This window comes from Coregonus lavaretus (genome assembly GCF_964263955.1).
Source record: "Coregonus lavaretus genome assembly, chromosome: 2".
Lineage (NCBI taxonomy): Eukaryota > Metazoa > Chordata > Actinopteri > Salmoniformes > Salmonidae > Coregonus > Coregonus lavaretus.
Genome location: NC_139989.1, coordinates 39,053,212 through 39,077,805, shown reverse-complemented (window position 1 = coordinate 39,077,805; position 24,594 = coordinate 39,053,212). Strand labels below are relative to the sequence as shown.

The 24,594-nt window shown below is 43.6% G+C and overlaps 1 protein-coding gene across 1 annotated transcript in view; it reads left to right on the top strand.

The window, feature by feature from the left end:
• The first annotated feature begins 62 nt into the window (after positions 1-62).
• Positions 63-24,594, top strand: part of LOC311145806 (uncharacterized protein) — a 28,273-nt gene continuing 3,741 nt past the window's right edge. Inside the window, exons 1-3 of the mRNA XM_084182119.1 lie at positions 63-94; positions 19,170-19,253; positions 19,369-19,444. Of these exons, the coding sequence (XP_084038245.1) occupies positions 92-94; positions 19,170-19,253; positions 19,369-19,444 (163 nt within the window). The 5' untranslated portion in view covers positions 63-91. The remainder of the gene's footprint in view (positions 95-19,169; positions 19,254-19,368; positions 19,445-24,594) is intronic.

Genomic DNA, 24,594 nt, shown 5'->3' with positions numbered 1-24,594 from the left:
AGTGGCAAGGAGAGAAGCAGGAAGATCCAGGCTGTGTCTGTGCAGGTCACTCTCTCCGGCACCCACCCAACTGGACCCCCGGCAAGTAGAGATGGTAAGTGAGAGAACTGATTTGACCTGGGTAGAACAGTGTCTGTGTGTGTACAGTCAGTGTGTGTTTAGCTTGTCCTCAGTTACCTATATATGTGTGTGTTCTGTGTGTGTTGCGTCTGATCTGTGTGTCTAGTGTGTTTTTTTGTATGCATCTCATTTTCTCGTGTGGTGCACGTCTGCTACAGACCGACCTTACAGCCAACCTTAGGGATAACTTATTGTTGATCATGGTCACTGTCAGGATTGGAACTTGTGTTTTACCATACTGGGACAAACCATGCCATATTGGACCATTAGTGTCAACTTTCTTTTTTAAAAATCTGTGGCCTGATCCTCTCTGTCTTCTTCTGCCACATAGTTGAGAAAACAGTGTTGTCATATCTCCTTCTCGGCTGTTTCTTATACTTTATTATTTGGCCTATTTAACTATATGTCCCATTGTCACTGGATGTTATTACTCTGGCCAGTTCAACCTTGTAAAAGTCAACCATGGTTTGTTATATCATTGTAGTCACAGAGCTATAGTTAATGATTATACAAGTGACTAATTTTTGTCTTGGTCTGACAGATTTTCTTTTGGACTGCTAGCTCTTCTCACTTCACTTATTTCCTTCACTACTCAGTTTGTGGAGTCTGTTTCCCTGTCTTGCCTAGTTACTTTCTCAGTTTGTGGAGTCTGTTTCCCTGTCTTGCCTAGTTATTTTCTCAGTTTGTGGAGTCTGTTTCCCTGTCTTGCCTAGTTATTTTCTCAGGTTGTGGAGTCTGTTTCCCTGTCTTGCCTAGTTATTTTCTCAGTTTGTGGAGTCTGTTTCCCTGTCTTGCCTAGTTATTTTCTCAGTTTGTGGAGTCTGTTTCCCTGTCTTGCCTAGTTATTTTCTCAGTTTGTGGAGTCTGTTTCCCTGTCTTGCCTAGTTATTTTCTCAGTTTGTGGAGTCTGTTTCCCTGTCTTGCCTAGTTATTTTCTCAGTTTGTGGAGTCTGTTTCCCTGTCTTGCCTAGTTATTTTCTCAGTTTGTGGAGTCTGTTTCCCTGTCTTGCCTAGTTATTTTCTCAGTTTGTGGAGTCTGTTTCCCTGTCTTGCCTAGTTATTTTCTCAGTTTGTGGAGTCTGTTTCCCTGTCTTGCCTAGTTATTTTCTCAGTTTGTGGAGTCTGTTTCCCTGTCTTGCCTAGTTATTTTCTCAGTTTGTGGAGTCTGTTTCCCTGTCTTGCCTAGTTATTTTCTAGTGTTTGCCTGTAGTCATATAAAGATGGAACGGGACAATTCTGGTTCTTCTCCTTGGCCCTGCAGCCTGTTGACAGTGTGTTTTATTTTAGTCCAGGACAAAGTGGGTCAAAGTAGGAGTTGGTTGGTGCTGTGTGAGATCCAGGCCAGTGCCTCAGCCCCGAGAGAGAGAGCACGAGAGAGAGAGAGAGACTTTACGATGGCGGAGTGCAGAGAAAAAGCACAACCTGTTCTCCCTCTCTTTCACCTGTCTGGTGTCAGCTCCCTGAGCTGCTGTCCCTGATACAGAGCTCTATCTCACATCAGCTAATAGTTTGGCATGGCACCGTCTCCATGCTTTAGCCTGATTGAATCACTTACAGTGTGCAGTCTCTGACTCAACAGCACGACTGCAGCACTCATACATCTTGGGATGTGAACCCATGACCCTCTCCTCTCCCTGTCCAACGGCCTTCTCTGCTTCAGCCCTGAAACCCTCTCTCTCTTTTAGAGACATGTTAAAACCCTCTGGTCTCTTAGTCAACGTTTCTATGTTATTTTCTGGCTCTCTTTCTTCCTTTTTCTAAGAGGAACTGTTGCTCAATCTCCCCTTACATCAGAGGTTGTGATAGATTATTTCTATCAGCCTGCAGCAGCAGACAGGCTGACTCTGGCCTTTGCCCTTTGGCCAGAGCCTCCTGTGGGGGCAGCTGGCTGGCCTGGCCTCCCCCTCCATGGGGCATCGTGTCTGGCTGGCGCCCCCGTCCGGAGAGCAGAGGCTGGGGTCATCTGGTTTATTTGGAGGCAGTTCAGGTAGTTTACAGTAAAGTCCACATTAACATTCACATCTAAATAGAGGCACAGGTTAAATGGTGCTGACTGTACTCTACTCTGGGAGAGGCTCCATGAAGGGACTGCTGTCTATGAGTTGTGTTGTTTGTTTGTGTGTGTGTGTGTGATGTAATGTAAGTACGAGTTAGCGTGTGTGTTTGTGGGCGAGTGTTGAGGTGCGTGTAGTTACTATACCACACAAACATACTGTCAGAGGAACGACAAAAGGGAGTGTGGGGAGAGTGGAGGATGTGTCACAGCTGTGTGTGTGTGGTTGTGTGTGTGTTACAGGAGATACAATCTAGCAGTGGTTAGTGTGGGGCCCCAGGGACACTGGGGTGGACATAGTTAATGACTAAGACTCATTTTAGGAGACCCTCATTATCCCACAGCAATTAAACACACCCACGCATGTATACAAACACACAAACACACGCAAGGCCAACGTTTGCTAAGGGGGTTTGACACACAACTCACTTCAATTATGTTAGCACAACAGTTTTAATGACAGCTATCAACTCTTGCTACGTAGACTACAGTACAGTTAGTATACTAAACTAGCAGAGGCCCATAGGAGTCATTTACCCCGAAAGCGCAACTAACACGACTTAACAAACAGCACCGTCACAATGACCGGTTGTATACTACTGCAGGGTTGTTTCCATGACGACCGGCCGCACAGTAACGTTCCACAGCCTCCCTCACAGATCACCTCTGAAAGGTCACTGTTTTAATGGAGGAATGTCTCTGTGTGGTTGGATCGTTTGCATAGGCACTAGCCCGCACATGTGTAAATGTATGAGTGGGTCCAGGATCCTGATTTCTGCCCTGGGGGTTTTAATGTGAGAGCGGCTCCCATATCTGACACCTACGCTGCAGAGTGTGCCCTGGACCTGACGAGAGAGAGAGAGAGAGAGAGAGAGAGAGAGAGAGAGAGAGAGAGAGAGAGAGCATGGAAACATGCCCCACGGCAAGGTTTTGGATATGTAAATCTGGGACATTTTTGTTGTAGCTAGCAGCGCAAAAAATTGCAAAAACAATGGCATGGAACTATATTTAATACATTTTCACTATAGTCCTTTCAAATACGTTTAGCAATTATAACACAGAAATGGATTACCCATCCTAGCCTATCTAATCATTTTCAAGTTTGGTAGCCTATGCTGTTGGATGAAACACTTTATGGTTCATGGAGTGGTTAAAATGTATCACTGATCAAACGTTTGCCTGAACATTCTCATAAAAGGCCTGCGGTGAAGCCACGGGAGCAAACGAGTTTGGTACAGGAACAGGCAAAAGGTTTACATGCAAATCTGATTGGATACAGATTTTTGAAATATCAGAGTCAATTTAACTCCAGAGTTGATTTTTTCTTTCTGAGGGCTAATCGGTTACATTTCTGGGGATATTTCTGGGGACAGCTCTAGCCGGGGACAGTTCACCAAAATCAGGGACTGTACCCAGAAATCAGGGACATCTGGTCACCCTACCCCACGGCCTCATTCACACTTAACACTCAGACCAACTAGACAAGAACCCAGCAGGTCCACTGGGTTGATACACGTGTTGGCTATGACCACTCAACATCTGTTTTAGGAAAACTTCATGCAGATAAGATTTGTGTTTCTTGACAGTCGTTTCAACATTAGATGTGTTCATCCATGCTCTGAGATTTTCCCAAAGGAAATGTACGATTTTAATAGGGAAAAATGTAATGCAACTCTTGTGTCACAAAAGTCATTATGGTGGCCTACAGTACTGGATCAACAGTACATGGCAGTGTGTGTTTAACCTCCGTATTCCCCTATGTAATGCTCTGGGAGGGACTGATGTGGGGGAATGTTCATAATGGACACAGATTAGGGTCATCATTCAGACTGAGAGGCTCCAGTTGATTCACTCACAGTGAGACGGCCCGCCCCATCCGTCTATGGACTAAACACACAACATAAGCCCTCTCCACACTAATCCCCATGCCAATCCACCTCTGATCCAATGGATTGATAGAGAAGCTCATGGGACCGAGGGTATCAAAGTAAACCAAAGGGCAACAACCGCCCAGTCACCTATTTTAGGTCCAATCTAAATGAATCCAGCAGATGGGATAGAGGGCCTCTGTTGGGGGGCCAGTATAAAAAAATATGTATTCACTAACTGTAAGTCGCTCTGGATAAGAGCGTCTGCTAAATGACTAAAATGTAATGTAAATGTAAATGAACACCCTCACCCCACCTCACTCTCCTGAGTTACGTGCCCTTCCTCTGGCCGGGTGTCTTACAGAGACCTTTGGTTCAGCAAGTGTTTGTGGGTAAACACTGTGGATCTGATGGACTTTCAATATGCACTCCTAACCAAAGCTTCTCAGTGGAAGGCCCAGAGCACAAAGCATGCTGGGTTGGTAAGACATGATCATTTGGCTAAAGGTGTGCCCCAGTGATCCAGTATGTGGAGGCTGCATGTGTGTGTCATGTCACTGGAGTGAGCTCTAATCCAGAGGTGATTCAGTAATGCAGTTTATCTGCCAATGGGATGTTTCTAATGATGATTATTCCAGTAAATGTTATGCTTATTAAGGTGTTACATTAGTTATAGCTTATTTACAACAAAAGGTAGTGCTTTTTTCCCCTCTCTAAGGTCATCACAAGAGCTCTTGTTGATGAGTGTCTTGTTATCAATAACAGCATTAGTGGAATTGATTGGGCTGGTGTAATCAAAGCACTATGGATTGCCAAATGTGTGATACATTACAAATTAACAGCTGTTATTAATTAAAAAGACAGCAAACTATTGTCCCACAGTAACAACAAATATATATAAAAAAACAATGGCTTAATCATGCCCATACCAATAAGGCCTTTTCGTTTTACTTACACTGTTTTGTTTTGTTGTGTTAATTTGAGAGAAGTGTGTGTCTGTGTGTCTACCTTAAAGAGCAACTGCCCCTAAAAACCAACTACTCATTTAGATATCAGCCCATGTGTTATCGATATGAGTCAGAAACAGTTATTCTACTGTCAAAACTGACTACGCTACAAAGTGTAAATAGGATCATTTTGGTCATAAAGTCAGTCTTGTCCCAAATGGAGTTTTGTGAGACTTGTGGTCTTGACTGCATCCCAATGTAAATGATTGTTGGGTTTGTTTCAATCCTGCCCACATGCCCACAGCTGGCAGCACACAAGTAATCATCAATTTGGAGTGTAGCTGCAGGTGCCCTGATCGTGGTAAATTTGGGTTGACTTTGGATATCACTATGGGGCTGGATAGGGACCATCGGTAAATTACACCATGTACGTGTGACAATGTATTAAATTCCAATAGCTCCAAATTTCAACGACTTAAAAACCTCAAACCAACTATAAATTGTAGAAATTCATATACAAATAGTGAAAGCATTTCATGAGAAAACTAGAAGGTTTGCAGCATGAAAATATTGTCTCATTTACATTGTGTAATTTATCGACGGTCCCTAACTAGCCCTGGAGATAGGCTATCCAAAGTCAAACCAACTTTGCCATGGTTGCACACCAGCCGGCTGAAGCTAATTGGCTAAATTATTTGGCTAACTCTTCCAACCTGCGAACACAAACACACAAGACAATTCAGTCATGGCACCTAGCATTTCTTAATTAACCAAATCTAAAGCGAGGCCAAATCAGGAAGTGCAGTTGCCCTTTAAATAGATCAGGAGGAAGTGCCTTTGTGACTCCCTGTGGCGGGTGATTTGGACGGAGTCAGGCGCAGGAGGGTAAATCACAGAATAAAGGTTTATTCCGTATATGTCGATACAAAGTACAAGGAGCTCCACCGAGCTCATATAACCTCCACAATAAACAATCACACACAAAGACAAGGGGGCAGAGGAAACACTTACAGTGGGGAAAAAAAGTATTTAGTCAGCCACCAATTGTGCAAGTTCTCCCACTTAAAAAGATGAGAGAGGCCTGTAATTTTCATCATAGGTACACGCAGTGGCGGCTCCTGAAAAAATTCTCAGGAGGGGCAATTTTTCTGATGATTTAGGTGACCTACACACATTTAAAAAAAGATATGTCCAGCAACAACATGAAGACAGGGGCAGCATATAAGTCAATACCAGAAGCATTTATTGACTGATCTGGGGAGATGGATTCCAGTTTCTGTGACAGATTATAAATAATCTCTGATGCCTTTGTTATATTAGCTTTTGGTTGAATGTACTGTCGTAGTAAATATATAATGTTATAGCTTGGTCTGACTAAAATCTTGTGCATGACCCATTTTGTGTTGGGCGTTTGTTTTCAATCAATGCTGTTCCTATCCTATAACAATGGACAAAAGAGTCCTATCTTGTCAGCCTTGTCAGCAGGTGGCCAAGGACAACACCCACGCCATAGGTCTCTCAGTTCTTCCAGCTCACGAGTTCTTGCTCTGAGGACACACACACACACACACACACATCATCACTGATAACACACACACACACACACATCATCACTGTTAAACACACACACACACACACACAAAAATCCCCTCTCTTTAGGCTGAACATTTGAAGACAGAGAACCCGACTCAGAGCCAATGCAACAGTGGAGGGGACCTCGCCCAACTCATCAGGACCAATCAGAAGATCAGAACTACTAGATTCAACCTACATCATTTATTGTATAAAATGTCTGGACACAATGTTTTCGGGGCTCTCTTCAGATAGCTCCCTAAGAGTTTGACGAACGAGTCCGTGCACGCGATTCCAGATATCTTTACCTCTGAATAAACTGCCTTTATTATACCATATCCACCCTGTCCAAAGTCTCTACTTGGTCTCAGTTCTCCAGTAAACTTGTGATTATCAACAGTACACAACGGTAACAAACAATTGGGGGAACTCACAGGGCAGATAGTAAGGTCGCAGTGACACAGAAAGCAGTTCAATGTCGGGGGTACAGAGTCGCTCTCTTACCAGGATCGATTTTCCCTTTGACTGTCAGATCGCGGTCCGCTCTGACCAGGGTGAAGCCGGCCGGCTCCACTTCTCTGTCCGGGACTCTGTCATCCAGCCAAGTCTCCCAGCTGTATTGGATTCCGCTGCCAGCAGCGTTTTCATTATTTAGTCCGTTCGTAGCGGGTATGTACACGATCAACAAGATCAGTCCAAAACCCACCACTGGAAATCCATGGTTGGCAGAATGTTTGTAAACTAAGTGTACAAATTAAAAACATAAAATAACGCCACTAAGTGTACAAATTAAAAACATAAGATAACGCCACACTGCAGGTCGCAACAGAGACGCTGCTAGCCGCTATTTTCTTAGTTACGTTCATGGTTACGTCACGTATGACGAAAGCGCGTAAGTGCAAGCCCTCAGACACCCATAGAGATTGTATTGAAAGCTTTGAAATTTGAAAAAAATAGATTTTACATGAGAGTCTATGACAGACTTCTGGGCGATTTTCAACCTGACTGAAATCGCCCCAAAAACGGGCGGGGCCATTTGAAGCACGACTTTAGCCTGATTTGACATTTAGTGGCAGTCAGATCAGATTAGAACACTGATAACTACTGTTGCCGTGATATAATTGATTAGAAAAAAAATCCCTTCCTTTTCCCGTTTGGCAGTGCGTCGCCCATATCGCCCTATTGAACACACCGCCCCTGGGTACACGTCAACTATGACAGACAAAATGAGAAAAGAAAATCCAGAAAATCACATTGTAGGATTTTTTATGAATTTATTTGCAAATTATGGTGGAAAATAACTATTTGGTCAATAACAAAAGTTTCTCAATACTTTGTTATATACCCTTTGTTGGCAATGACACAGGCCAAACGTTTTCTGTAAGTCTTCACAAGATTTTCACACACTGTTGCTGGTATTTGGGCCCATTCCTCCATGCAGATCTCCTCTAGAGCAGTGATGTTTTGGGGCTGTCGCTGGGCAACATGGACTTTCAACTCCCTCCAAAGATTTTCTATGGGGTTGAGATCTGGAGACTGGCTAGGCCACTCCAGGACCTTGAAATGCTTCTTACGAAGCCACTCCTTCGTTGCCCGGGCGGTGTGTTTGGGATCATTGTCATGCTGAAAGACCCAGCCATGTTTCATCTTCAATGCCCTTGCTGATGGAAGGAGGTTTTCACTCAAAATCTCACGATACATGACCCCATTCATTCTTTCCTTTACACGGATCAGTCGTCCTGGTCCCTTTGCAGAAAAACAGCCCCAAAGCATGATGTTTCCACCCCCATGCTTCACAGTAGGTATGGTGTTCTTTGGATGCAACTCAGCGTTCTTTGTCCTCCAAACACGACGAGTTGAGTTTTTACCAAAAAGTTATATTTTGGTTTCATCTGACCATATGACATTCTCCCAATCCTCTTCTGGATCATCCAAATGCACTCTAGCAAACTTCAGACGGGCCTGGACATGTACTGGCTTAAGCAGGGGGACACGTCTGACACTGCAGGATTTGAGTCCCTGGCGTCGTAGTGTGTTACTGATGGTAGGCTTTGTTACTTTGGTCCCAGCTCTCTGCAGGTCATTCACTAGGTCCCCCTGTGTGGTTCTGGGATTTTTGCTCACCGTTCTTGTGATCATTTTGACCCCACGGGGTGAGATCTTGCGTGGAGCCCCAGATCGAGGGAGATTATCAGTGGTCTTGTATGTCTTCCATTTCCTAAAAATTGCTCCCACAGTTGATTTCTTCAAACCAAGCTGCTTACCTATTGCAGATTCAGTCTTCCCAGCCTGGTGCAGGTCTACAATTTTGTTTCTGGTGTCCTTTGACAGCTCTTTGGTCTTGGCCATAGTGGAGTTTGGAGTGTGACTGTTTGAGGTTGTGGACAGGTGTCTTTTATACTGATAACAAGTTCAAACAGGTGCCATTAATACAGGTAACGAGTGGAGGACAGAGGAGCCTCTTAAAGAAGAAGTTACAGGTCTGTGAGAGCCAGAAATCTTGCTTGTTTGTAGGTGACCAAATACTTATTTTCCACCATAATTTGCAAATAAATTCATTAAAAAAGTTATTTTTTTCTCAATTTGTCTGTCATAGTTGACGTGTACCTATGATGAAAATTACAGGCCTCTCTCATCTTTTTAAGTGGGAGAACTTGCACAATTGGTGGCTGACTAAATACTTTTTTCCCCCACTGTATACAGGTACTGATGAGGGGAATTGAAACCAGGTGTGTGTAATAAACAAGACAAAACAAATGGAATGATGAGATGAGGAGCGGCAGTGGCTAGAAGGCCGGTGACGACGAATGCCGAAGCCTGCCCGAACAAGGAGAGAAGGCAGCTTCAGAGGAAGCCGTGACACTCTCCTCCACAGTGACCACGTCATTTGGTTGTATTGTGGTTGTGTGTCTGTTGTTACAACTGTCAAGTGTTCCTCAGCATGTGTGTGTTTACTATCCAGCAATTGTGTGCAGGTTTTTGTGCAAGCGTGTATGGGGTGTTGCGTGCACACTGCTGTGAGCAGGGCTGGGTAGGTTACTTTTAAAATGTAATCCATTACAATTACTAATTACCTGTCCAAAATTGTAATCAGTAACATAACTTTTGGATTACCCAGACTCAGTAACGTAATCTGATTACTTTTAGATTACTTTCCCTTTAAGAGGCTTTAGAAGAAGACAAAAAGGATCATTCAAATGCATTTGGTGTCATCATAGTGGTCTCTGACTTGTGGTCAGACTCGCTCAGGTGGAACAAACTTAAACTTGTGCCTTTTTCCAATGCTGAAACGAATGACACTGAGAAAACAGAAAGGGGTCATAATGTATTTTTTTCCCGCCAACATCCTTTCAGAATTTAAAAGTAATCCAAAAAGTAATCATCTATTTTTTCAGACGTATCTGTAATCCGATTACAATATGTTTTGCTGGTAACATAACAGATTACAGTTCATTTTTTGTAATCCGATTACATGTAACTGACTGCATGCTATCAGTTCCTCCCCAACCCTGGCTGTGAGGGTGAGGGTTAACATTTGCATATCTAGATCTTATTCTATTAGGAAAGTGAATACCATACTAATACTGCTCCTCTTTTTAATTGAATCATATTGATAGACTATTAATGAACTCAGGCTGATTGACATTCTGTTGTCCTTTACATGCTTCCTATGATCAATATTTTCCATGTGGCTTCTCTCTCTCACTATTTAACTGTAGTCAATATGAATGTTTCTCGCTTGTGTAGTGTAGAAGACCTATTCCTTTTGTGTGACTGTATGTGCTCAGACTTGTGTGTGCCTGTCCTCTGTGAGTCTGCATGTGTTGTATAAACAGGTAAAGCACAAATATTGAAATTAGGCAGAGTGTTTTGTGGTGTGATGACACTGTACGCAGTCATCATAAGATCAACCAGAGAGCACTTCAAGAGCATAGGGGGCTTATTATGATGTAACACGTGTGTGTGTGTCTGAGTCTGTGTCTGTGTGTGTGAGTGTGCTGCTAAAATGCTTCCACCCAATCCGGTGTTATGATAAACAAGTTCCCTGTTGCCTGTTGGCTTTGGGTATACACATATACAGCACTGCAACAGAACTCTCCATAAATCACACCTAGCACTGCCTACTTAAATGTCTTTAACATTATATTTTGTGAAATTATCATCCCTTGGTTTGAATATAATTTCAGTAGAATGCATTCATTTACATAATCTCAGACCCTTTTCTAAACATGCACATCCACATAGTAGGTAGTCTTGCACATGTGCACTCTTGCACTACCCATCCACTCCAGCCAGTCAGCCAGTCAGCCAGTCAGCCAGTCAGCCAGTCAGCCAGTCAGCCAGTCAGCCAGTCAGCCAGTCAGCCAGTCAGCCAGTCAGCCTTCGAGCTACAGGCTCTCAGCAGTGCACCCTGCTGCTGTGACAATAACAGCAGTACTATTTCCGATGAGGGGAGAGAGAGGAAGGATTATGATCTTAAAGCTCTGTTACAAACAACAATGGTGGGCGTGTGGAGGTGTGGGCTGTATCTGTCATGCTAGCTGATCCTACCAGGAGTGGATCAGAGGGTTGGATCAGTACCAGGACCAATAACTGCCTACATGGGTCTAGGTTTAGGTCTGGATGTAGGATAAAGAGTGCAGTATGACTCAAAACAAATGAAAAACAGAAATTCATCTGGATCTCTGTTTCATCAACACACAGGAGATGTAGCATTATGTTTTTGTTCCGATTCCTTCTGTAATGTCAGGCTTTTAGCATTGAGCAAATGTGTTTTCACGGGTTTGGCAGAATGAGAGATGAACTTGAATGAACATGAATGAATTTGCATTTGGCCGTTTTCATCATGCTTTATTATTTGGGGGTTTAGGGCTCGATTCAATCCGTATCGTGGAAGATCCGTGGTATAGCGCGATTGGAATTTAAAGACAATGTTCCTGCTGCACATGTCGGCTCAATCGGAAATTACCCTTACAGTTCAATCGCACTATACTGCGGCTCTTCCGCAATATGGATTGAATCGACCCCTTAGTGTTTGTATAAGAAAGGATTTATGTGCAACAGTGGAACAGTCCGTGGTTGTACTCAACTGACTCTTGACCGATGGCTAATTAACTGAGCGGTGGGGTGTGTGGCAGAGGGGTAGTGCAGTGGGCAGGTGGATGAGGATGGGTAGCGGGGTCGGCAGTTGGGTGATGATGAATACTGGGGTAGGTGTGACATCATACTGCCAGTAGCTATAATTACTTCCTGTATGTGTGGTCAGTGGAGAACCCGTCCAGCTGCTTCCTCATATTACCCATCTGTTGGCTCAGTTAGCCATTGGTGGGGTCAAAAGTCTATTCTGATATTTGCTGGTTACTCATCGAATCCCAGTGAATGGTGTCTGATATCATCATCTCTTCTACTGTGACACTGTGATGAGTGTGAGTGGATCTGACGAAGGTGTGACATGATAGAGCTGTGTAGCTACTGTACTGTATGTGACTCTCTCAGATGTTAGATTAGAGAGAAAGGGGCTGCGGTTCCTATAAGTGGGTGTATTAGGATGTAAGAAGAGGTACATGGAGACAGTATGGGCATGCTATGGGGATGCTGGTGTTTTATTTAATTTGATTTATTAGGATCCCCATTAGCCAATGCCAATGGCGACAGCTAGTCTTACTGGGGTCCGACTCATAACGAAAAATACATTACAGACAAAATACTTTTATACAATATACATTTAAAAACATTAACATGTAGTGTGTGTGTGTGCATGTATCAGTTACACATACATCAGTGGAGGCTGCTGAGGGGAGGACGGCTAATAATAATGGCTGGAATGGAGTCAATGGAATGGCATCAAACACATCAAAGATGTGGTTTTCATGTTGTTGATACAATTCCATTGACTCCATTCCAGCCATTATTATTAGCCGTCCTCCTCTCAGCAGCCTCCAGTGACATACATGTCAGTACATACACACAACAAGTAGGTCACATGGGGAGAGGCATTGTGCCGTGAGGTGTTGCTTTATTTGTTTTTTGAAATCAGGTTTGCTGTTCACTTGCGCTATATAAGATGGAAGGGAGTTCCATGCACTCATGGCTCTGTATAATACTGTACATTTCCTTGAATTTGTTTTGGATCTGTGGACTGTGAAAAGACCCCTGGTGGCATGTCTGGTGGGGTAAGTGTGTGTGTCAGTGCTGTGTGTAAGTTGACTATGCAAACAATTTGGAATGTCCAACACATGAATGTTTGTTATAAAAACAAGAAGTGACGCAGTCAGTCTTTTCTAAACTCTTAGCCAAGAGAGACTGGCATGCATGGTATTAAAATTAGCCCTCTGACTACAATGAAGGGTAAGACATGCCGCTCTGGCTATAGGGATGCTCTGACCTCCCAATTTCAGTTTGTTTACACAAAGTTCCAACCTGCTATCTTCTATCCACATGGAGCCCGCATGAACTGTACATCTCTTCCTTCAAACACGATGATCATCAATGTCTCTTGTGTTTCAGTTCTTTTTAGTTCATAAGCGCATAATACCAGCAGCACTCTGTTAAAGTAGAGAGAGAGATGTTCATTATTTCCCTACTATCTGGGAAATTATCTGTCACCAGAAGAAGTTCATTACTTTTCGGTCTGTGCTGAGTTCCCAAACCACATCAGCACCACCGGCTTTTGATTTAAACCTTTGCTGTTTTTTTGTGTTGCCGTGTTGCTAATGCCTCTTAATAGAAAAATAATCTCAGTGCACAAAGGGAAGGATTACTTTTCACTTTATTGTGTCATTGCCTTGGCCCTTTACCGCGAGCTAGCACTTAGCGCGACCTAAAGGTCCAACCATTTAATTTGTCTGGGCTCTCCCAAGGCCTGACACGGAGAGGAAGGGTGATACCACTGGAGAATTGAATAGAGTGAGTCCTGCTGCCTTAGATATCAGGCAAACACAGAGCTGTGATAGCAGAGGGTGAATGAGGCTTTGCAGCTATGTGCTCTTAATCAGAGATGGACGGAGCACAGATGAAGGGGTTAAAGAGAGGGGGGGGCAGAGATAGAAGTGTGGATTAGTGTGTGTGTGTGTGAGAGAGAGAGAGAGAGAGAGAGAGAGAGAGAGAGAGAGAGAGAGAGAGAGAGAGAGAGAGAGAGAGAGAGAGAGAGAGAGAGAGAGAGAGACTAGGAGCAGATGAGAGGAGGGGATATTGCACAGAGCATTGACCTGCTTGTGACAGAGAGAGAGAGGGAGGGGGAGAGGGAGATGGATGGAGAGAGAGAGCGCGAGAGAGAGAGAGAGGGAGGGAGAGGGAGAGGGAGAGGGAGAGGGAGAGGGAGAGGGAGAGGGAGAGGGAGAGGGAGAGGGAGAGGGAGAGGGAGAGGGAGAGGATAGTAGCAGATGGGAGCATGGAATATTGCACAGAGCATTGACCTGCTTGTGAGAGAGAGAGAGAGAGAGAGAGAGAGAGAGAGAGAGAGAGAGAGAGAGAGAGAGAGAGAGAGAGAGAGAGAGAGAGAGAGAGAGAATGATTTTAATGAGTTGTGTGTGACAGTGTTCGGTTGGATGAGTGGTTAGTCACTCCTCACTCGTGAGTGCGTGTCTGGTTGCACACGTAAGTGTACTTTTAATTGCATAAAAGTTGCCATGCACATACACAAACACTATTCCCGGTTAGTGTATTCCATGAGTGTCTGTGTGAGGCCGGGCTTCCTAATTGTACTGTATATCAATCACTTGGAAATCTATATGTGTCTGAGTTGAATTATGGCCCAATCATTACAGTGCGAGAGACAAGGATGGAACGCCCCTTTATGGGACCTAAGTGCTGCATCCACCTCTATCTCTGGGATCTGCTACACACTGGGCTAATGAGATGGGCTAATGAAATGAAGTAGTACCTACCCTATTCCTGGGGGACAGGACAGGACGCCCCCTAGGGCAGACAGGGGAGTATAACATGGGGATGTGTCTCTAATTGTGTTGTGTTGGCATTGCAGGTGCCAGGTGGATATAGTGTCTCCCTATAGAGATGGTAGGCTGGTATGACGTAGTAGAGCTCTGCTTAGTTTTAGCAGCACTAGCTAGAGAGAGCCTCTCTCTTGGCTACGCAGGGTCCCCTGGGGGTCCTCAGATCTAGTTTACGCTGTTCTACTGCTGTCTTTTAATAGGCTGGCCCGTTAGCTGCCCTATCTATGAGGACCGCCTCTTGGGAGCAGACCCACATCAGCCAGACCTGCACCCCACTCAGCAACGCAAGGGTGCTAACCCTCACACTCTCTCTTTTTCTATACACACACATGCATGCACGCACAAACACATACGCACACACACATACACATCCACACATGGACATGCACACATGCACACATGCATGAGCACACAATCATGCACGCACACACACAGAAACACACACAGCCCGTTGTGCAATGTCAACCGTTGAACTACGGCATATGAATCCCACCTGAGTCATCGTCACACATTATTGAACGCAGGAGTGAAGAGGAGAGAAGGGTTGTTGTGCCCAGTGCAGGTTTGACTTGGTCCTACCAGCTCAGTTTAGTCTTCCATACCCCCTATGCTACTGATTAAAATACCATCACTGAGTGGACTCACAGTCCATTAGTGTCAACAATATTATAGCAGAACAAAAGCAGGAAATATTGAAACATCTGAGGGGGAGGAGTGAAAGTGTCATAAATCAAAGTAGGTTCAAAGCGTTCTCTTTTCCGCACACCGTCACTACAGTTCTACACACACACGCGTACACACACACATGCACAAATACACACACATGCACACCAATGGAGGCTGCTGAGGGGAGGATGGCTTATAATAATGGCTGGAGTGGAGTCAATGGAGTGGTATCAACCACATGGTAACCATATGTTTGATACCATTCCATTGACTCCATTCCAGCCTCCACTGATGCACACTCACATACTTACCCTACATCAGCATGCATCTAACCCACCATCAGTTTAAATAAGGTATCATTTTGATTTAACCTTAGTTTAACCAGGTGAGTCAGTCAAGCACCCTCTTATTGACAATGACAGCCTGGCTCTCTTGAAGCTTAAGAGCTGTGGTATTTCTCCTGTGCGTGTAGGCTCAGTGGGAGACAGGGAGTCCCGTGGGGACACATACCGGCTGCAGCCCCACCTGTGGAGCCCATGAGTGGCCCTGTGACAGCTCATCAACAGCCCTGGTCTGTGTCCCAAATGGCACCATATTTCCAATATATAGTGGACTACCTTTGACCAGGGCCCACCCTGTTCAAAGGAAGTGCACTATAAAAAATAGGGTGCCATTTTGGATGCATTCCTGCTCTACAGAGCTGCTGAGAGGCCAGAAACAGTGGGACTGATACTTAATGATACTGAACAATGGCTGCCACTGAGGAAGGTTTTTTTTTTTTTTTAGTATAACAGAAGTAATCTCACATACATCTGCCCCAGTATAAAAGCGTAAATGTGAAAGTCACAGATTATCTTATATAACTACTGAAGTGGGGCAATTGAAAGACTGGAAAATTACAAGTCGCTGTATGTTATGTCATCTGGCCTTTCCCTCCGTCATCCACCCTGCTGCCACCGTCACCCAGCTGGATGTGTGTGTGTATGAGAAATGCCAGGTGTGTGTCTTTGTGTTTACGGTGCATATTATTCTTGGTAATTGCATGTGTGCATAATCACTGTGCATTGATGTCTGACCCCTCTATGCGTTTATAACTGTATATATTCACCTTCTCTATAATACATGGTGACCTTTTCCTGGAAGCAGCTTGACGCCATTCATTGGTCCATTACAGGAAGTCATTCATCCGAGTACTCTACAGGTAGTAGTGGCAGTAAAGAGGTTTAGGGTTAAAGGTCATCGTCCCTTCATTAACATGATGAGGCCAGTTGTGATATTAGTACGAGCTGAGTCATTCACACACACACTCTGAGGGTCCACACACACACACACACACTTACACACCACCGGCTTGTTTTGTACTGTAGGTGAACGCATATCAGATAAATCATTTTATTATACCACAATGACCTAAATTATCGAGCAACACCCTACAATCAGCTCTAGATAAGAGAGAGAGGGAGGTTGAGAGAGAAGGTTGTAAAGAAATAGAGGAGGGGGATTGAGGATAATGTCATGTCACTGTCAAGGAATGAAGAATGATATGTGGAGTGAACAGGATAAAGGGAGGAGAGGATGAAGTGGAATTGGAAGTGGGGGATGAGAGAGAGTGAGAGTGAGGGATAGAGGCGAAGTGAGGAGAGATATACAGAACCTTCATGATGAGATTATGATGTGTTGTGTGGCCCACCAAGCCTCTGCTTTGGCAACAGTGACCTGCCTGTTCTGATGCACAGCTGCCAGACCCAGGATATTTCCCAAATGGCACCCTATTCCCTCTATAGTGTACTACTTTGGACCAGGGTTTTGACCAGGGCACATGGGTCTCTGGTCAAAAGTAGTGCTCTACTGTATGTAGGGAATAGGGTGGCATTTGGGACGCAGACACTGTCTTCCCTGGTTAACTAGAGGAATGAGATCCACAGGGTAAAACACAAACACATCCAGAGAGCAACTTCACGGAAAATAGAGAAGTGCTACTAATGTTGTGTGACACCATAAACAGAGAGGAGCAAAGGTTCAGGTTATGGCCTGTTGGCTGATCTAGATCTAGAGAGGACCCACTGGTTACAAACGGGTTAAATCAACATTGTTTCAACTTAATTTGTCAACATATTGTGATGTATTGTCTACGTGGAAAATACATTGGATTTGAAAAAATAATCATCAGCGTAAACTGTTGTTTTGAAGATAAAATTTCAACCACAGGATTATGTGATCATGGTAACCAATGTTCAACATAGACAAACCTTGTATAAAATATGTTGAATTTTCACCTTTGAAACAACGTCATCTTCGACGTAATATCCACTATAAGAAAATCAACTATAGGCTGGGCAGTACCTCCTACTGTAGAGTTGATCTACAGCTAACCTTTGGTCTCCCATCCACTGTTTTAACCAAACACAACACTGCTTAGCTTTAATATTTATTACTGACTATTACCAATGTGCTATGATGAGAACCATTTTTGAGAAATCTCCATATAGATTCAATGTTGCTATCGAAGTTATTCTAAGGGTAGGTTCAACAGAGCAATATCAATCACATATCATCAATGATGCTATTTAGGCCTGTATAGCATTTGGGAAGTCATTAACAGCTACAGTTTCAATTCAGCCCAGGATGAAACTAAAAATAGACAATACATATAGGCCTAGGGTTTCAAGCTTTGGTTGATTTCAAATGGAATCTACAACCAAAAATAAAAGTTAAAGAATAGAGATTAAATCTAATCAAACTGTATTTAGATTTTTTGGTTGAAATGAAGAGGGGAATCCAACATATCAATTGTTAATTAATTTGTAGACAAATTGGAACTAAAGCCAGGCTCAGGGGCTCAGATGGGGCAATCCAAGTAGAAGATACATCTCCTTCAAAAGTTGATATTTGGTTGCGTTGTCCACCAAACACAATTCAATATCAATTTTGTAAGACAGCAAATAGCCTAATGTGAAGACTATCTTACAAGCGAATGTAACAATATTTATTCAACCTTAAAATGAGTAACACATCCATGGCCACATTTTGAGGTTAATGTAACAATAAATGTTTTCTTATGTAATCATAGAAAGCGTGCATGTTCAGGTTTGCAGGTCTGTGGAAATCTTCACAATTGCTATAATAATCTGCATCGAATCTAAAACAGCATTGATCCCTTGCACCATGTACTTTAATGTAATCTCAACTAACTGCAATCCAGGTCATTTGGTCGTGCTGTTAGATCAAACACAGTGATAACACATGAAGTTGTTGTATAAGTAAACAAAACATCTGACATTGTATTCCCTTTTGAACTTGAGTGTACTTTTAAATGGTTGAAAGCGCAGTGATAACACATTTAAGTGACAACTAAACCAAATATCAGACATTGATATTTTTATTGGAATTTGGTTGTGATTTTAGATCAGGGGTTCTCAACCCTTTTGGGGCCAGGGACCCCTTTTGTGTTAGTAAATTCATCAAAGACCCCTTCATAATCAGAACACAATTGGTGTTCAATAACAATAGCCTACAAGGAGTTTTACTATGACGTCTGCAGTACATGGCTGGATGAACCAAGTCTCGGGCCCAGGGGAAGAACATTTAAAAGGCCTGCCTCTTGGCATCAGAGAGAACATTTAGCAGTTTTCAATCTAATTTCCTGTAATTCTACACATTTTGTCATGGGACAGAGATCTTTTTTAGCTGTTGCAGCTTTAAAGCTCCTTGCCTGGAGTCAAATTAGGAGAACAAGACACATTACAAGCCCTGATGAGATGGCTGGCACCCAAAATACTGAATTGCTATTTGCATGTTAGAAACGTTCTACACCGAGACTTAATTGGTGAGGTTTTAACACTTAATCGAGAGCGTAGTAAGTCACTCAGGGTAATGGTGACAATGTTGGCTGGGACTTTGTTGTTGTTTACGCTTCAGCACAGCCTCACACAGAAATAAACAACAACAAGGGCACCTGATGTTGATGATTCTCTTCTTCTCTCTCGTCTAGATCCGGCGTCGGAGACCTACACCTGCAACACTGTTCAGAGTGGCAGACCAGGGTTCTCCTGAGGATGATCAGTCTACCCATCAGGTAACAGACCGCCCCTAGTGCCTCGGAGGATAACTGCATGTCACCCTATAGTCATATGAATGGTCGCGTTATTTCAAAATTGTAGGCTTCATTCAACTTCTTCTTCCTTCCACAGTGGGTTGTAGGAGAGAATGGGGTACTGAAGCCCAAGCGAGTCAACCCAAATGTGTATCAGCCACCATCCCTGAAAGGTATGAGTATAACTGAGTGAGTGAGTAGTGTATCTGTCCTCTGTATGGTGAATGATCCTGCTTACATTATTTGTGAAATGGGGGAAGTGGGGTAAGATGCATGTGACAAATGAATGCAACTCATGTCAATCAGTTTGTCTCTTTATAATATATACGTGCAAGAGGGATTTATTCTATAGAAATATATACAAATGTTTTTCTTTTATACACATAACGAGAGAGAGAGAGAGAGAGAGAGAGAGAGAGAGAGAGAGAGAGAGAGAGAGAGAGAGAGAGAGAGAGAGAGAGAGAGAGAGAGAGAGAGAGAGAGAGAGAGAGAGAGAGAGACAGAGAGAGACAGAGAGAGACAGAGAGAGAGATTAGAGAGATTAGAGAGTGTGACAGCTGTGAGACACTGAGTGTGAGTCTGTGCAGCTCTGGATCATCCAGGATTACCAAAGGAGCGTATACAGCTGCAGATAGACAAACACACAAACACACACACACACACACACACACACACTGTTCTAAATGTTGCTTCATACTTGTTGTTGTATGCAGAGCCATAAACGTAGAGTAAGTAAGCTAGTAAGACCAGAAATAATTTATTTGGAGGGGATTACTGTGTGCGTGTAGAGTGTAGAGCATTATTATAATAACCCAGTCTGTGTTCCTGTATCAGTATTCCATCCTTCATTAGCTCAGCCAGGCTCAGAGAGAGAGAGAGAGAGAGAGAGAGAGAGAGAGAGAGAGAGAGAGAGAGAGAGAGAGAGAGAGAGAGAGAGAGAGAGAGAGAGAGAGAGAGAGAGAGAGAGAGACCTGCGGGACCCCCCCCCCACCCCCCGCCGAGAGGACCTACATCCAAACCACAGCACCATCAGCCACATCTACACCCCCAACCCACCAATTAACACCCCCCCAAGTCAACCATGCCCACACCCCATTTAGGCCCCCTCAGATCCGACCTATGCCCCTCCTACCCACCCCATGCCCCCCACTCCCGCAAAGAGGGCCTCAACATGAAAGTCACACATACGCCCAGGCCGTGAGCAGGCAAACAGGCCCAACCCCCAGTCTTACACTAGCCCAAGCCAATGGCATGTACCAGATGCTCAGCAGGCTCTGCTCACAATTACTGGCCTGAGGCCAAACCACACGACCAACAACATTAGACACTTTATGGAACACAAAGCCTTCACTATTTCATCCTGGAATATCCCAGGCCTGAGGTTATCTGCCTTTGGCCTAAAGAGCAGGAACCTAGACTTCACCAAAGAAATCGGAAATACAGACATTGTCATCCTACAAGAAACATGGTATAGAGGAGATGGACCCACTGGTTACCCTCTAGGTTACAGAGAGCTGGTAGTCCCATCCACCAAACTACCAGGTGTGAAACAGGGAAGGGACTCAGGGTGTATGCTAATTTGGTATAGAGCAGACCTAACTCACTCTATTAAATTAATCAAAACAGGAACATTTTACATTTGGCTAGAAATTCAAAAGGAAATTATCTCAACAGAGAAAAATGTCCTCCTGTGTGCTACCTATATCCCCCCACTAAAATCCCCATACTTTAATGAAGACAACTTCTCCATCCTGGAGGGGGAAATCAATCATTTCCAGAACCAGGGACATGTACTAGTCTGTGGCGACCTAAATGCCAGAACTGGACAAGAACCTGACACCCTCAGCACACAGGGGGACAAACACCTACCTGGAGGTGACAGCATTCCCTCCCCCATGTGCCCCCCTAGGCACAACTACGACAACATAACCAACAAAAACAGGTCACAACTCCTGCAGCTCTGTCGCACACTGGGTATGTACATAGTCAATGGTAGGCTTCGAGGGGACTCCTATGGTAGGAACACCTATAGCTCATCTCTTGGCAGTAGTACTGTAGACTACTTTATCACTGACCTCAACCCAGAGTCTCTCAGAGCGTTCACAGTCAGCCACTGACACCCCTATCAGACCACAGCAAAATCACAGTCTACTTGAACAGAGCAATACTCAATCATGAGGCATCAAAGCCAAAGGAACTGAATAATATTAAGAAATGCTATAGATGGAAGGAAAGTAGTGTTGAAACCTACCAAAAAACTATTAGGCAACAAGAAATTCAATCCCTTTAGACAACTTCCTGGACAAAACGTTCCACTGTAATAGTGAAGGTGTAAATTTGGCAGTAGAAAACCTAAACAGTATATTTGACCTTTCAGCTTCCCTATCAAATCTAAAAATCTCTAACAGAAAACCGAAGAAAAGTAACAACAGTGACAAATGGTTTGATGAAGAATGCAAAAACCTATGAAAGAAATTGAGAAACCTATCCAACCAAAAACATAGAGACCCAGAAAACCTGAGCCTACGCCTTCACTATGGTGAATCACTAAAACAATACAGAAATACACTACGGAAAAAGAAGGAACAGCATGTCAGAAATCAGCTCAATGTAATTGAAGAATCCATAGACTTTAACCACTTCTGGGAAAATTGGAAAACACTTAACAAACAACAACACGAAGAGCTATCTATCCAAAATGGAGATGTATGGGTAAACCACTTCTCCAATCTTTTTGGCCCTATAACAAAGAACAAACAGCAAAAAAATATACATGATCAAATGCAAATCTTAGAATAAACTATTAAAGACTACCAGAACCCACTGGATTCTCCAATTACATTGAATGAACTACAGGACAAAATACAAACCCTCCAACCCAAAAAGGCCTGTGGTGTTGATGGTATCCTCAATGAAATGAAAAATATACAGAACACAAATTCCAATTGGCTATACTTAAACTCTTTAATATCATCCTAAGCTTTGGCATCTTCCCCAATATTTGGAACCAAGGACTCATCACCCCAATCCACAAAAGTGGAGACAAATTTGACCCCAATAACTACCGTGGGATACGCGTCAACAGCAACCTTGGGAAAATCGTCTGCATTATCATTAACAGCAGACTAGTTCATTTCCTCAGTGAAAACAATGTACTGAGCAAATGTCAAATTGGCGTTTTACCAAATTACCGTACGACAGACCACGTATTCACCCTGCACACACTAATTGACAAACAAACAAAACAAAACAAAGGCAAAGTCTTCTCATGCTTTGTTGATTTCAAAAAAGCTTTTGACTCAATTTGGCATGAGGGTCTGCTATACAAATTGATGGAAAGTGGGGTTGGGGGAAGAACATACGACATTATAAAATCCATGTACACAAACAACAAGTGTGCGGTTAAAATTGGCAAAAAACACACACATTTCTTTCCACAGGGCGTGGGGTGAGACAGGGATGCAGTTTAAGCCCCACCCTCTTCAACATATATATCAACGAATTGGCGAGGGCACTACAATAGTCTGCAGCACCCGGCCTCACCCTACTAGAATCTGAAGTCAAATGTCTACTGTTTGCTGATGATCTGGTGCTTCTGTCACCGACCAAGGAGGGCCTACAGCAGCACCTAGATCTTCTGTACAGATTCTATCAGACCTGGGCCATGACAGTAAATCTTAGTAAGACAAAAATAATGGTGTTCCAAAAAAGGTCCAGTTACCAGGACCACAAATATAAATTCCATCTAGACACCGTTGCCCTAGAGCACACAAAAAACTATAATTATCATAATCCAGAAAATATCCGTTAAATTCTATAACCACTTAAAGGAAGCGTTTCCCAAACCTTCCATAACAAAGCCATCACCTACAGAGAGATGAACTTGGAAAAGAGTCCCCTAAGTAAGCTGGTCCTGGGGCTCTGTTCATAAACACAAACAGACCCCACAGAGCCCCAGGACAACAATAACAACACAATTAGACCCAACCAAATCATGAGAAAACAAAAAGAGAATTACTTGACACATTGGAAAGAATTTATAAAAAAACAGCGCAAACTAGAATGCTATTTGGCTCTAATCAGAGAGTACACAGTGGCAGAATCCCTGACCACTGTGACTGACCCAAACTTAAGGAAAGCTTTGACTATGTACAGACTCAGTGAGCATAGCCTTGCTATTGAGAAAGTCCGCCGTAGGCAGACCTGGCTCTCAAGAGAAGACAGGCTATGTGCACACTGCCCACAAAATGAGGTGGAAACTGAGCTGCACTTCCTAACCTCCTGCCAAATGTATGATCATATTACAGACACATATTTCCGTCAGATTACAGAGATCCACAAAGAATTCGAAAACAAACCCAATTTTGATAAACTCCCTTATCTACTGGGTGAAAAACCACAGTGTGCCATCACAGCAGCAAGATTTGTGACCTGTTGCCACAAGAAAAGGTCAACCAGTGAAGAACAAACACCATTGTAAATACAACCCAATGGTGTATATTTATGTTTTTTTGTTTTCCCATTTGTACTTTAACTATTTGCACATTGTTACAACACTGTATATACACTGCTCAAAAAAATTAAGGGAACACTAAAATAACACATCCTAGATCTGAATGAATGACATAAACTTATTAAATACTTTTCTCTTTACATAGTTGAATATGCTGACAACAAAATCAACAAAAAAAATATCAATGGAAATCAAATTTATCAACCCATGGAGGTCTGGATTTGGAGTCACCCTCAAAATTAAAGTGGAAAACCACACTACAGGCTGATCCAACTTTGATGTAATGTCCTTAAAACAAGTCAAAATGAGGCTCAGTAGTGTGTGTGGCCTCCACGTGCCTGTATGACCTCCCTACAACGCCTGGGCATGCTCCTGATGAGGTGGCGGATGGTCTCCTGAGGGATCTCCTCCCAGACCTGGACTAAAGCATCCGCCAACTCCTGGACAGTCTGTGGTGCAACGTGGCGTTGGTGGATGGAGCGAGACATGATGTCCCAGATGTGCTCAATTGGATTCAGGTCTCGGGAACGGGCGGGCCAGTCCATAGCATCAATGCCTTCCTCTTGCAGGAACTGCTGACACACTCCAGCCACATGAGGTCTAGCATTGTCTTGCATTAGGAGGAACCCAGGGCCAACCGCCCCAGCATATGGTCTCACAAGGGGTCTGAGGATCTCATCTCGGTACCTAATGGCAGTCAGGCTACCTCTGGCGAGCACATGGAGGGCTGTGCGGCCCCCCCAAAAAATGCCACCCCACACCATCCAGACCTCCATGGGTTGATACATTTGATTTCCATTGATAATTTTT